Raw genomic sequence first — 16,005 nt, forward strand, 5'->3', positions numbered from 1 at the left:
TCCCCTCTCCTCAACTATCCCCCTCGTCAACTCTCTCTCTCCCCCTCTCCTCAACTATCCCCCCTCCTCAACTGTCTTTCTCCCTCTCCTTAACTATCTTTCCGTCTCTCTAAAACTCTCTCTATCCTACTTTCTTCAACTCTCTCTCCACTTCTCCTTAACCCCCCCCCCTCTCACCCTCTCTCTAGAAATCTCTCATTCCTGCTTTTTCCCCCAACTCTGAAGAAAAACCTGTGCCATCGATCAGTGTGAGCTCCGTGGATTCACTCCAGTGTTTTACTATAGCACTAAGCCTTCCTCTCCTGCTGGGATTGAACATGGCCATTCTCCTTTAATGGAGATTTAACTGATATTGTGTGCTTGAAGCAGTACAAAATGGTCCCATGTCATTTTCTCCCCGTAAATGTTCTCACCAACTAGATGAGTTTCTGCCTCATTGTTTACTAGGGTTTTTAGACTGTTGTTTTTTTTGTATCGCAATCACAGTGCCAAGTTGGGTTCAGAGTCACACACTCACGCACTTAAACCTAAAGTGTGCCAGAAGACAATGCCACTCCGTTGACAACTTTCAAACTGTTTCGGAGCGCACCACCTGTTTTCATTTAGAGCTTTTCAACAGCTGTTACCTATAATTAGGCCTGCCGTTATAATGCCAGAGGAGGGGTGGTGGTGCTTGGGGGCATGGTGGTATTGTACAACTGGCTGATAAACAAAGTCATTTAGGGCAACCTATGAGGACCGAGGACACACTCCACCTCCCGAAGGAAGGGTCCAACCCGGTACCCACCCAGCCTGTCCGAAGGAGCAGGAACACACACCCAGCCGGGTTGAAGTGTGAAGTCGGACATACCGAGTGCTTTTACACTCAACATTAGGTAGAGAGAGCTGTATAGTAGAGTTGTGTTTATAGCCTGTACAGCAGATGTTTAATGCAGGGCTTAATTAAGATGTACCCCAGCCTGTGAATGGAACTGAAAGACTCATGTTTTCATTGTTTGTCACAGACCCATTCTATGTGGGAAAATACCATCATCCAACCCACTCCATTGAAATAGTGGGCAGCATTGAGTGAATTAGAGCACGACCCAGAAACTCCAGTATGTCTGTCGCTCAGATTGAGCTATGCTGCTATTACACCCTTAGTGCTGTTTGGTGTAAAACTATGCAGACATTCACACGTCCCACCTCGCCATTTGTTAAACAACTATACTAGACAGACATGTTGATTGAGCTTCCTTCCACCACTTTACCATCCCAATCCCATTTCATTAAAACTGGCTTAATTCATCCAACATGGTCCATACATTAAGCCTGGTGCAATAATATCCCTATAGGTCAAGCATGTTTACTTCTAATCCTGGCGCCCCCCCCCCCCACCCCCCCAGGGTCTCAAGCTACCCATGCCCTCATTAGTCTAGGTGACTAAATCCATTCTTCTTTGTGTGTGGTGTGCCCCAACCAGCACACTGGGGATGCGTTCCAAGGAGCACCCTATTCCCTACATACTGCTCTATGTTTGACCTGAGAGAACAGGATGCCGTTCTCTAGTTCTGTGTTTGTTTTAGGTCTTATTGCACCTGAATAGTCCTGATCCGCATTAAGCCAAAGGTGTTTGATAGTCACCCATTATCAGCAGTCTGTCGTCGAGTAGAGAAAGAAACAGAGCAAAGGGGAATTTGTGTTACAATACTACTTATCATGCATGGGCCCTCTTTGCAATTACATCCTTGACTGATTTCTTTTTAGGCTTTGAAATTCATTTTCAATGACCTTTATGTCACCAAATTTGGTCGTGTGTGTAGAAAAGTTTCCAGGGCTGCTCATTGTTTCAAGCGGTGATGTGCAGAAAAGCCTTTGAGGTGTGTGAAAGTGGGAAGAGGAGAATGTTTCGTCATTCACTTTTCTCTTTCATTGGTTCTCTATTTCGCTCTCCTTTTCTGCGCTCTTTCTCTCACCAAACACACACGCACACATTCTAACCTTAACCATAAACCCCATAGAAATAGCATTTGTGGGGACTAAAAACCCCACAACACACCCTGTTAGCAAGTGACAAACAGCAAAGTAGAAGAAAGACCCCCCCACACACACACACACACACACACACACACAGGGGGCTCTGGTACGGTGGCCTGCTCTGTTTCCACTCTGATCCCTCCTATGTTCCCTCCTCTTTCTCTCCTCAGACGATATCATTTACCCTCTCCTCTAGGACAATGGGACTTAATGAATGCACGCCACCCATGCTGACTATTCATTATTAATCAAGGACCCACAGCACATAATGGGCTGCGGCTGGGTCAATCGTTTATAGAGGAATGGATGGCCAGCCGGGCAGGTTGTTCTTCCTGTGTGAAGGAATGGCTGTGTCTAGGACTAGACTGGTGCACAAGGACCCAGTGTAGCGACTTGATTACTAGTGCTGAGAAGCAGTGGACTCTACCGAAATACAAATGACATAGAATACCTGCGCCGTATGTTAGTGTTACCTATTGGTGTAATAGTAATCGGTGATACAGCACAAGAGATGCTGTATTGACTTCACAGCTTAGCTTTGAACTAACCTGACACCTTGGGACCTATTCAAGCGTTATGTTGACTTATTCAACTGCTCTTACACCAGTGCAGTTACCCTGTGTTTTATTCAGGAACATCCAGAGATCTCTTTTGATGGATTAGAGCACTTTTTGTTGAGCTGTGTTCCCTTCACTCACATCAGGGTGGAGCTGCTGTCAGCTGGCTTGAAAAACTCAGTTGTCTGCCAGCGCTTGTTCCTAGCTGATGTAAATGTTACAATGCTTCTCTCTCTCATTCACTTACTCAGCCTTCCCTTCCCGGAATACAGATTGTGTGCGAACGAGGATGGTTATTGCATTGTCATTTTGCAGAGGACACAAAAAGTGGTCCTCTAGCCAATTATGACCGCTTTAATTTATGGCATCTAATATATTAAACAGCTGAGCTAAAAGCCTCTCTGGGGACATAACAGTAATTTATCATTTTTGTTAATAAAAACTCTTCATTAATAATAAAGACGTAGTTTGACGAATGTTGGCAATTTATCCAACTAGTTCTGAGTGTTTTTGAAAGCATAGTATTTTTTATTTATTGTTGCCATGGTCACGTTGTCAACAAGGACACATAAAGCATAAAGAGTTGAGTTAAAGTCTCGGGGCTTGTCAGAGCACAGCTGATTCAGATTGGCCCCGTGATGACAGATGATAGAAAACTCTAAACTAAAGGTTAATGGCTGGGTTACTGTTTGTTTGAATCAAACTAAAGCCTTGGCTGCATTCTGTATGACTTTGAACAAGACCTATGAGATCATGTTATACTGAACCATTATGAGCTGGGGGGTTTGAGCCCTGAATGCTGATCGGCTGACAGTCGTGGTATATCAGACCATATACTACGGGTATGACAAAACATGTATTTTTACTGCTCTAATTGTGTTGGTATACATTTTATAATAGCAATAAGGTACCTCGGGTTTGTGGTAGAGTATATGTCCGGACCTCTGGCAGTCTCTATGGGGGTGCCACAGGGTTCAATTCTCGGGCCGACTCTTTTCTCTGTATATATCAATGATGTCGCTCTTGCTGCTGGTGTTTCTCTGATCCACCTCTACGCAGACGACACCATTCTGTATACAACTGACCCTTCTTTGGACACTATGTTAACAAACATCCAAACGTGCTTCAGTGCCATACAACACTCCTTCTGTAGCCCCCAACTGCTCTTAAATGATAGTGAAACTAAATGCATGCTCTTCAACCGATTGCTGCCCGCACCCGCCCGCCCGACTAGCATCACTACTCTGGACGGTTCTGACTTAGAATATGTGGACAACTACAAATGCCTAGGTGTCTGGTAAGACTGTAAACTCTCCTTCCAGACTCACATTACCAATCTAAAATTAAATCTAGAATCGGCTTCCCTGTTTCGCAATAAAGCCTCCTTCACTCATGCTGCCAAACATACCCTCATAAAAATGACTATCCTACCGATACTTGACTTTGGTGACGTCATTTACAAAATAGCCTCCAGCACTCTACTCAGCAAATTTTATGTAGTCTATCACGTGCCCTCCGTTTTGTCACCAAAGCCCCATATATTACCCACCACTGCGACCTGTATGCTCTCGTTGGCTGGCCCTCGCTACATATCTGTCACCAAACCCACTGGCTCCAGGTCATCTATAAGTCTTTGCTAGGTAAAGCCCTGCCTTATCTCAGCTCACTGGTCACCATAGTAACACCCACCTGTAGCACGCGCTGCAGCAGATATATTTCACGGGTCATCCCCAAAGCCAACACCTCGTTTGGCCGCCTTTCCTTCCAGTTCTCTGCTGCCAATGACTGGAATTAATTGCAAAAATCACTGAAGCTGGAGACCTATATCTCCCTCACTAACCATAAGCATCAGCTGTCAGATCAGTTTACCGATCACTGCACCTGTTCATAGCCATCTGTAAATAGCCCACCCAACTACCTCATCCCCATATTGTTATTTATTTTGGTATTTTGCACCCCAGTATCTCTACTTGCACATCATCATCTGCACATCTATCACTCCCATGTTAATGCTAAATTGTAATTATTTAACCACTATGACCTATTTATTGCCTGATCTCCCTAATGTGTGTGGTGGCAACCAGGTGAGGAGTACAAAGACAAGTGTGTCTTGCCTACAGTCAAGCATGGTGGTGGGAGTGTCATGGTCTGGGGCTGCATGAGTGCTGCCGGCAGTTCATTGAGGGAACCATGAATGCCAACATCTACTGTGACATACTGAAGCAGAGCATGATCCCCTCCCTTCGGAGACTGGGCCGCAGAGCAGTATTCCAACATGATAACGACCCCAAACACACCTCCAAGACGACCACTGCCTTGCTAAAGAAACTGAGGGTAAAGGTGATGGACTGGCCAAGCATGTCTCCAGACCTAAACCCTATTGAGCATTTGTGGGGCATCCTCAAACGGAAGGTGGAGGAGTGCAAGGTCTCTAACATCCACCAGCTCTGTGATGTCGTCATGGAGGAGTGGAAGAGGACTCCAGTGGCAACCTATGAAGCTCTGGTGAACTCCATGCCCAAGAGGGTTGGAAAATGATGGTGGCCACACAAAATATTGACACTTTGGGCCCAATTTGGACATTTTCACTTAGGGGTGTACTCACTTTTGTTGCCAGCGGTTTAGATATTAATGGCTGTGTGTTGAGTTATTTTGAGGGGACAGCAAATTTACACTGTTATACAGGCTGTACACTCACTACTTTACATTGTAGCAAAGTGTCATTTCTTCAGTATTGTCACATGAAAAGATATACTCAAATATTTACAAGAATTTGAGGGGTGTACTCACTTTTGTGATATACTGTATACCACGGCCAAGGGCTGTATCCAGGCACTCCGTGTTGCGTTGTGCATAAGAACATGCCTTATCTGTCGTATATTGGCCATATACCACACCCCCTCTTGCCTTATTGCTTAATTATACTGTCACATGCGGTAGAGTAAAGTAGTCGAGGACAAATAACTACATTCTGCTGGTAGTGAGGAAGGATACTTCTCTCTCTCTACCTGACCTGTGCCCACTCCCTATCACCTTGCTGTAGGCTATGAATAGTGATTTCCTGACATGGTCCTCCAGTGGTGGTGTGTAATGGAAGGGTTGTGTGTTGAAATGCACTGTGATTAGAAGGATTCAGGGGCCTGTATTTTTACTTTGGGTCCAGTCATCCAGTTCATGGTCCAGAGGGGTTAGGGGGGCACAGCTGAGGAATGACTGGGGAATAGGGGCTCTCTCACGCACACGCACGCACGCACGCGCACAGGATTATTGGGGAATAGGGGCTCTCTTACACACACGCACGCACGCACGCACGCGCACACACACACACACACACACACAGAATGACTGGGGAATACGGTGTCAGGCCATGCTAGGTGTTGAAAAAAGCTTCATGCACCTGAATGCACCACTGCATCCTAATAACTCAGCCGCTGAAAACCTGCTTTGCTCTCACTCAGCAGCTGTGAAGGGCAGACACCTGGCTTTTCTGTGTGTGTGTGTGTGTGTGTGTGTGTCTGTGTGTGTGTGTGTGTGTGTGTGTGTGTGTGTGTGTGTGTGTGTGTGTGTGTGTGTGTGTGCGTGCGTGCGTGTGTGTGTGTGTGTGTGTGTGTGTGTGTGTGTGTGTGTGTGTGTGTGCGTGCGTGCGTGCGTGCGTGCGTGCGCGTGCGTGTGTGTGTGCAGAGCAATACTTTCATCAGTAGTGTTATAGGGGTCTTGGAGCATGGGTCCCAGGGTTGATTGCTCCTGTTGTTTGCATTATTTCCCATAATAGACCAGCCATGGCTATATCTGCAAGGCACACATGCGTACACACACACTCACACACGACAGCACATGATGAAGGCTTCATATCCCTCACAGATCACACTTTTCATCATTCACTCAATAACACCCCTCAAATGTATTCACATTATTGAACAAAGAAATGTCATAGCAGTACTCCATGCCTCTTTGTTTTATCATTCGCCAAACTTTTATTGGTTTTAAATTAAAAGCTTTTTTCATCTTCTGAGCGATACTAGTGGCTGCAGATTCCTCTGCACACGCTAGTGGTTAGTATGCATGAGCGGTCCTGATATTAGGTGAAATCGTTTTCATATTCAAGACAAGCTCTCTTCCTGTCCGTCACAACGAACCATATTCTGTCATGCACAGAGAAATATCATTACTGTCTTTTTTGATGTCGCGGGTGTTTTCCCTCCGACCTCTCGTTCCCCTTCACTCCCGTTCACTTATCTGTCTGAAAGAAAGGAAGAAAAGAAATAGCAATTTGTAATGACCTTAGTTAGCAAAAGCCTTTGATTTTTACGCCTGTCCTTTTAAAATTCTCCTTCCATAAACATTCGTAGAGAAGGGAGAATAAATTGAGTTTTGACACCCGTTTTGGTCGAACGTCTTCCAGTCTCAGTGGGTTTTAAACAGGTTTCACCCCCAAAGCAGTGTGAACACACTGAGACTAAACGGCAAATTTGAACCTCTCCTTTCTTTGAAAATGAACTCTTAACAAAACATCCCACAGAACATCAGATCACATAATGTATAGGTTGGACCTCAAACGCCTGACGAGAGAGCATCTTCTAAAGATGCACGGTGTGGACGTCAAAGGGAAAACGCTGTTGTTGGAGCGTACAATTGATACCTGGTGTTTTCAAAGTAGCTTTGATCCTGGTTCTCACACAGAGAGAGCTTATGACTGTGACAGCGAATTAGCGGCCGTCTCCTAGACAGTAAGGAAAAATGACAATGACAGCCACAATAATATATATAATAATAAATGTAAATGTATAAGATACGACACACACTCATCTCGCCCTCTTTTTTTCTTCTCATCTCCCTCTCTCCTCTCTCTCTCTCTCTCTCTCTCTCTCTCTCTCTCTCTCTCTCTCTCTCTCTCTCACTCTCTCTCTCTCTCTCCATATTGTTTCTTCTCTACCTATCCACCACCCTCACCCCTCTCCTTATAGAAGTCAGAAGAAGAGGACCTGGTGTTGACCCCAGATGGTACCAGGGAGTTCCTGACCTTTGAGATCCCTCTGAGTGACTCGGGGTCGGCAGGTCTGGGGGTCAGCGTCAAGGGAAACCGCTCCAAGGAGAACCACGCCGACCTGGGCATCTTTGTCAAGTCCATCATCAACGGAGGGGCCGCCTGCAAGGTGAGGATCACACATCCTTGTGTTCCATGGTTGATACATATACATGATAAATAAACCCTAATAAATGATTCAAATGTTTACCTTTGAGTTATTTAGCAGACACTCTTATCCAGAGCTACTTTCAATGAGCAATTAGGGTTAAGTGCCTTGCTCAAGGGCACACCAGCAGATTTTTCACTGGGATTCGAACCAGTGACCACTAGGCTACCAATGTCTGCGCTCCTCAAAGAAAATGCTCATGAGGTGCAGTAAGAATGAATAATGACTGTATTTGACTTCTGTTATGTATTGTCCTGTATTATCTAGTCTCCAATAGTTAGTTCATTACTCTGATTCACTTAAAGAAATTGTCAAGATTACATGTCCTTATCGTTATGCGTTGTAAAACAGGTCAATTTAAACATATATATATATATATAAATTATATATATACCATCAGATCACACCCTTCTCTTTTGTGTGGTTGATCAGGATGGCCGACTGAGAGTCAACGACCAGCTGATTGCCGTCAATGGCGAGTCGTTGCTAGGGACGCCCAACCAGGATGCCATGGAAATGCTTCGCCTGTCCATGTCGACGGAGGGCAACAAACGAGGGATGATCCAACTCATCGTTGCCAGGAGGGTTGCCAAGAGCAACGAGGTAATGAATGCACCATTGTGAGACTCTAAGGTCATTCCTGTGTGTGTGTGTGTGTGTGTGTGTGTGTGTGTGTGTGTGTGTGTGTGTGTGTGTGTGTGTGTGTGTGTGTGTGTGTGTGTGTGTGTGTGTGTGTGTGTGTGTGCGTGCTAAGCTTGGAGTCAATTCCATTTCAATTCCAGGCAATTCAGGAAGTACACAGAAATTAAAATTGAATTCGGGGGCGGCAGGGTAGCCTAGTGGTTAGAGCGTTGGACTAGTAACCGAAAGGTTGCAAGTTCTAGTCCCCGAGCTGACAAGGTACAAATCTGTCGTTCTGCCCCTGAACAGGCAGTTAACCCACTGTTCCTAGGCCGTCATTGAAAATAAGAATTTGTTCTTAACTGACTTGCCTAGTTAAATAAAGGTAAAATAGGAAAATAAAAAATTTCAATGGGGAATTTGGTTTTCTCTCAGAATTGACTGGAATTGAAATTAAATGGACCTCAAGCCTCGTGTGTATGAATGAAATGCTAGAGAACTAATTGTCTTTATTATGAAGAGCGGATGTTTTAATTGTTTGGCCTTAGCTGAGCTTCATAGGTTGATATTAGGGGTATTGGGAATGAAAGAGTTGATCTCTTTACCCCGCTCCTTTACTGCTTGTGCTGCTTGACTCGTCAGACAGACCAGTGGAGTGTGTGAGAACGAGAGAGGGATTGATGGATGGACCACTTGTCTGCTTTGAATGATAAACAATGGCTTTATGATTGACTTTTACCTTGCCACCTATCTCTGTGTATCGCCCTCCTTTTCTTATCTCTGTTTATCGCCCTCCTTTTCTTGTCTATCCCCCTCCTTTTCTTCTGTCTATCGCCCTCCTTTTCTTCTGTCTATCGTCCTCCTTTTCTTCTGTCTATCGTCCTCCTTTTCTTCTGTCTATTGCCCTCCTTTTCTTCTGTCTATTGCCCTCCTTTTCTTCTCTCTGTCTATCGCCCTCCTTTTCTTATCTCTGTTTATCGCCCTCCTTTTCTTGTCTATCGTCCTCCTTTTCTTCTGTCTATCGCCCTCCTTTTCTTCTGTCTATCGTCCTCCTTTTCTTCTGTCTATCGTCCTCCTTTTCTTCTGTCTATTGCCCTCCTTTTCTTCTCTCTGTCTATCCCCCTCCTTTTCTTCTCTCTGTCTATCGTCCTCCTTTTCTTGTCTATCGTCCTCCTTTTCTTCTGTCTATCCCCCTCCTTTTCTTCTCTCTGTCTATCGTCCTCCTTTTCTTGTCTATCGTCCTCCTTTTCTTCTGTCTATCGTCCTCCTTTTCTTCTGTCTATCGTCCTCCTTTTCTTCTGTCTATTGCCCTCCTTTTCTTCTGTCTATTGCCCTCCTTTTCTTCTGTCTATTGCCCTCCTTTTCTTCTGTCTATTGCCCTCCTTTTCTTCTGTCTATTGCCCTCCTTTTCTTCTGTCTATTGCCCTCCTTTTCTTCTGTCTATTGCCCTCCTTTTCTTCTGTCTATTGCCCTCCTTTTCTTCTGTCCTCCTTTTCTTCTATTGCCCTCCTTTTCTTCTGTCTATTGCCCTCCTTTTCTTCTGTCTATCCCCCTCCTTTTCTTCTGTCTATCGTCCTCCTTTTCTTCTGTCTATCGTCCTCCTTTTCTTCTGTCTATCGTCCTCCTTTTCTTCTGTCTATCGTCCTCCTTTTCTTCTGTCTATCGTCCTCCTTTTCTTCTGTCTATCCCCCTCCTTTTCTTCTGTCTATCGTCCTCCTTTTCTTCTGTCTATCGTCCTCCTTTTCTTCTGTCTATCCCCCTCCTTTTCTTCTGTCTATCGTCCTCCTTTTCTTCTGTCTATCGCCCTCCTTTTCTTCTGTCTATCGCCCTCCTTTTCTTATCTCTGTCTATCCCCCTCCTTTTCTTCTGTCTATCGTCCTCCTTTTCTTCTGTCTATCCCCCTCCTTTTCTTATGTCTATCGTCCTCCTTTTCTTCTGTCTATCCCCCTCCTTTTCTTCTGTCTATCGTCCTCCTTTTCTTCTGTCTATCGTCCTCCTTTTCTTCTGTCTATCGTCCTCCTTTTCTTCTGTCTATCACCCTCCTTTTCTTCTGTCTATCGTCCTCCTTTTCTTCTGTCTATCGCCCTCCTTTTCTTATCTCTGTCTATCGCCCTCCTTTTCTTCTGTCTATCGTCCTCCTTTTCTTCTGTCTATCGTCCTCCTTTTCTTCTGTCTATCGTCCTCCTTTTCTTCTGTCTATCGCCCTCCTTTTCTTCTGTCTATCACCCTCCTTTTCTTCTGTCTATCGTCCTCCTTTTCTTCTGTCTATCGCCTTTTCTTCCTCCTTTTCTTCTGTCTATCCTTTTTCCCTCCTTTTCTTCTGTCTATCCCCCTCCTTTTCTTCTGTCTATCGTCCTCCTTTTCTTCTGTCTATCACCCTCCTTTTCTTCTGTCTATCGTCCTCCTTTTTTCTTCTGTCTATCGCCCTCCTTTTCTTTCTTCTGTCTATCCCCCTCCTTTTCTTATCTCTGTCTATCCCCCCCTTTTCTTATCTCCTTTTCTTTTCTTATCTCTGTCTATCCCCTCCTTTTCTTATCTTCTGTCTATCCCCCTCCTTTTCTTCTGTCTATCGTCCTCCTTTTCTTCTGTCTATCGCCCTCCTTTTCTTCTGTCTATCGCCCTCCTTTTCTTCTGTCTATCGCCCTCCTTTTCTTCTGTCTATCGTCCTCCTTTTCTTCTGTCTATCACCCTCCTTTTCTTCTGTCTATCGTCCTCCTTTTCTTCTGTCTATCGCCCTCCTTTTCTTCTGTCTATCGCCCTCCTTTTCTTATCTCTGTCTATCCCCCTCCTTTTCTTCTGTCTATCCCCCTCCTTTTCTTCTGTCTATTTCTTTTCTTCTGTCTATCCCCCTCCTTTTCTTCTGTCTATCGTCCTCCTTTTCTTCTGTCTATCGCCCTCCTTTTTTCTTATCGTCCTCCTTTTTCTGTCTATCCCCCTCCTTTTCTTCTGTCTATCCCCCCTCCTTTTCTTCTGTCCTCCTCCTTTTCTTCTGTCTATCCCCTCCTTTTCTTCTGTCTATCGTCCTCCTTTTCTTCTGTCTATCCCCCTCCTTTTCTTCTGTCTATCCCCCTCCTTTTCTTCTGTCTATCGCCCTCCTTTTCTTCTGTCTATCGTCCTCCTTTTCTTCTGTCTATCGCCCTCCTTTTCTTCTGTCTATCGTCCTCCTTTTCTTCTGTCTATCCCCTCCTTTTCTTCTGTCTATCGTCCTCCTTTTCTTCTGTCTATCGCCCTCCTTTTCTTATCTCTGTCTATCGCCCTCCTTTTCTTATCTCTGTCTATCACCCTCCTTTTCTTATCTCTGTCTATCGCCCTCCTTTTCTTATCTCTGTCTATCACCCTCCTTTTCTTATCTCTGTCTATCGCCCTCCTTTTCTTATCTCTGTCTATCGCCCTCCTTTTCTTATCTCTGTCTATCGCCCTTCTTTTCTTATCTCTGTCTATCGCCCTTCTTTTCTTATCTCTGTCTATCGCCCTCCTTTCCTTGGTTTGGCTCTTTGAGATAGCCAGAGAGACACCTTCAGGAGCTCTACTGCCACCATGCAAATCTTCACAGCAAAGATCCAATTTTGATAATCTAACTCTTCTCTGCTTTCGGACCCATTGCATATGGTTGACTTAACAATGTGGGGCGCTATGATATGGCGAGAGCCACTTCATTGGTGGATGATTGGCAGACAGAGGCAGACACAGCCCACCACAATGTGCAGATAGGAAGGTTGGACTTTGAGAAAGAAAGTGAATTAAAGTGAGGAGTTGTTATCAGGCTGAAGCAGAAGTTGAGAGGATCGAAAGCAATTCAGCCTGTGGAATGCCCTAGCCCAGATATGGTTTTGATAGGTGCTGCTGGCTTTCGGAAATATCAAAAAAGATCAAGTCCCGTCACTCAACCCTGAATCTATTTATGTTTCTCTATTAACCAGCAGTCGAGCTGCTCTCATAACATCTTAAAAAACGAATTTATCTTTCAGAATACATTTCATTGGCTTTGAAGTGTTGAAGCAAATATATTATGTTGGTATCTATGGGGAGATGAATTGATATGGGAATGGGCTGATTATGGAGATGAGCTGGTTTTATTCAGCGGTGAAGTACTCGTCGTTGAAGTGTGTGTGTGCGTGTTTGTTTTGTGTGTGTGTTCCAATCCCCTGCAGCCTCTGATTCGAGATCAGTTTTGATTAGTGTTGGTGTGAGGATGATTGGTGCCTCTGTCCTGTGGTCCTTGAGCAGACTTCCTGCTGGGACACTCTTCCCTCATCTGCCCTTCGTCTGTCCCCCCCACGCACGCACACACACACACACACACACACACACACACACACACACACACACACACACACACACACACACACACACACACACACACACACACACACACACTCCCCCTCACCCCCTAACCCTTCTCCCACTCACTTTCCCTGGCCAAGGACACTTGTCCCTCCTGGGCCCTCCAAAATCCAAGGTCGCTCCTATCAGTCCAGCCAGTCAAGTTTCAAGTTTTAATGTCACGTGCACAGTGTAATACCTTTCTTGGAAGATCGAAACCAAACAATGCAGTAATCAATATCAATGTAGTACTAAACATAACACAAGGTAGAACAAAAACACACAAGAAATACAACTTAAAAAATGAGAACTATATAAAGGGTCAGTCAGTTCCAGTACCATATTTACGATGTGCAGGGATACTGGATTGATAGAGGTAGATAAGTACAGTACCAGTCAAAAGTTTGGACACACCTACTCATTCCATGGTTTTCTTTATTTTTGCTATTTTCTACATTGAAGAATAACTATGAAAGATTAAATAACACACAACCATGTGGTAACCAAAAAAGTGTTAAACAAATATATATATTTGTTTTAGATTCTTCAAAGTAGCCACCCTTTGCCTTGATGACAACTTTGCACATTATAGGCATTATCTCAACCAGCTTCCTGAGGTAGTCACCTGGAATTCATTTCAATTAACAGGTGTGCATTGTTAAAAGTTAATTATCAGAATTTCTTTCCTTCTGAATGCGTTTGAGCCAATCTGTAACGGCGTTCTTCGTTTGTCGAAAGAGAGGACCGAAATGCAGCGTGGTGGTTACTCATGTCTTTAATGAAGAAAAAAGCGATACATGAAAATACTATTAAATACGAAAACAACAAACGGAACGTGAAACCTAATACAGCCTATCTGGTGAACACTACACAAAGACAGGAACAAGGACACTAAGGACAATCACCCACGACAAACTCAAAGAATATGGCTGCCTAAATATGGTTCCCAATCAGAGACAACGATAAGCACCTGCCTCTGATTGAGAACCACTCCAGACAGCCATAGACTTTGCTAGATAACCCCACTAGCTACAATCCCAAATACATAACCACCAAAACCCCAAGACAAAACACACCACAATACAAAAACTCCATGCCACACCCTGGCCTGACCCAATACATGAAGAAAAACACAAAATACTGACATGGTAGGGGTGGTATACAGAAGATGCCCTATTTGGTAAAAGACCAAGTCCATATTATAGCATGAATAGCTCAAGTAAGCAAGAGAAACGACAGTTCATCATGACTTTAAGACATGAAGGTCAGTCAATCCGGAAAATGTTAAGAACATTGAAAGTTTCTTCAAGTGGAATCGCAAAAACCATCAAGCGCTATGATGAAACTGGCTCTCATGAGGACCACTACAGGAAAGGAAGACCCAGAGTTACCTCTGCTGCAGAGGACAAGTTAATTAGAGTAACCAGCCTCAGAAATTGCAGCACAAATAAATGCTTCAGAGTTCAAGTAACAGACACATCTCAACATCAACTTTTCAGAGGAGACTGCGTGAATCAGGCCTTCATGGTCGAATTGCTGCAGAGACTTGAAGAAATGTGAAGAAACACAAGCAATGGACATTAGACCAGTGGAAATCTGTATTTTGGTCTGATGAGTCCAAATTTGAGATTTTTGGTGGTGACACTGTCTGTGATTTATTTAGAATTCTTGGCACACTTAACCAGCATGAATTCAACAGTATTCACGCCATCCCATCTGGTTTGTGCTTAGTCAGATTATCATTTGTTTTTCAACAGGACAATGACCCAACCTACCTCCAGGCTGTGTAAGGGCTATTTGACCAAGAAGGAGAGTGATGGAGTGCTACATAAGATGACCTGGTCTCCACAATCACCCAATTACAACCCAATTGAGATAGTTTGGGGAGAGTTTGATCGCAGAGTGAAGGAAAATCAGCCAAAAAGTGCTCAGCATATGTGGGAACTCCTTCAAGACTGAGAGAATGCCAAGAGTGAGCAAAGCTGTCATCAAGGCAAAGGGTGGCTACTTTGAAGAATCTCAAATATAAAATATATAACTTTTTTGGTTTCAACATGATTCCGTATGAGTTATTTCATAGTTTTGATGTCTTCACTATTATATTCTACAATGTAGAAAACAGTAAAAAATCTAGAAAAACCCTTGATTGAGTAGGTGTCTCCAAACTTTTGACGGGTACTGTTTATCATCATTACCAAGTGCCTCTCACATTGTAACCTCTTCAAAAAGTTCTACATCTGCACCATCAAGAGCATCTTCACTGGCTGCATCCCCACTTGGTATGGCAACTGCTCAGCATCCGACCGCAAGGCGCTAGAGGTTAGTGCGTACAGCCCAGGACATCACTGGGACCAAGCTCTCTGTCATCCAGGACCTCTATACCAGGCAGTGTCACAGGAAGGCCCTAAAAATTGTCAGACTCCAGCCACCCAAGTCACAGTCTTATCTCTCTGCTACTGCACGGCAAGTGTTACCGGAGCCCCAAGTCTGGGACCAAAAAGCAACCTGAACAGCTTCTACCCCAAAGCCATAAGACTGCTGAACAGTTAATCAAATGACTCCCTGGACTTTCTGCTTTTCACCCCCCTACCTACATGAACATAGTACTTCAATCAATCACCTAATCAAACCTACATGTACATATTACCTCAATCAATCACCTAATTAAACCTACATGAACATAGTACTTCAATCAATCACCTAATCAAACCTACATGTACATATTACCTCAATCAATCACCTAATTAAACCTACATGAACATAGTACTTCAATCAATCACCTAATCAAACCTACATGTACATATTACCTCAATCAATCACCCCAACTACCTCGTCCCCCAGTACACTGACTCGGGACCGGTACTCCTTGTATACAGTTTAGCCTGTATATAGCCTTGTTATTGTTATTTTATCGTGTTACTATTTTATTTATTTTTTATTTGCTAATTTTCTTACTTTTTAACCGCATTGTTGGGAAAGGGCTCGGCTCGTAAGTAAGGATTTCACGGTAAAGTCTGCACTTTTTGTATTTGGCGCATGTGACATTTGATTGGATTACAAAATAGAACTTGTTCTAGAACAGTCACTTCAGTCATTGCATAGTTCCGACTGATAACTAGGACTGGCACATAGTTGAGGGAGTGTACTTCTGACCCATATACAGTATTAAAGTAATGTGATTGGTCATTGGGAATTTATGTTTGACGCATTATAATTTAATCAATGCTTCAGAGACTATGGCAGCATCCCAAATGCCACCCTATTCCCTATGTAGTGCACTACTTTTGACCACAGCT

At 44.0% G+C, this 16,005-nt stretch overlaps 1 protein-coding gene across 2 annotated transcripts in view; it reads left to right on the forward strand.

The window, feature by feature from the left end:
* Positions 1-16,005, forward strand: part of LOC115104519 (partitioning defective 3 homolog) — a 581,101-nt gene that overhangs the window by 319,343 nt on the left and 245,753 nt on the right. For both annotated transcript variants that reach the window (XM_065007121.1, XM_065007122.1), the window contains exons 12-13: positions 7,538-7,726; positions 8,198-8,368. In XM_065007121.1, coding sequence (XP_064863193.1) covers positions 7,538-7,726; positions 8,198-8,368 — 360 coding nt within the window. The remainder of the gene's footprint in view (positions 1-7,537; positions 7,727-8,197; positions 8,369-16,005) is intronic.

This window comes from Oncorhynchus nerka, linkage group LG22 (assembly GCF_034236695.1).
Source record: "Oncorhynchus nerka isolate Pitt River linkage group LG22, Oner_Uvic_2.0, whole genome shotgun sequence".
Lineage (NCBI taxonomy): Eukaryota > Metazoa > Chordata > Actinopteri > Salmoniformes > Salmonidae > Oncorhynchus > Oncorhynchus nerka.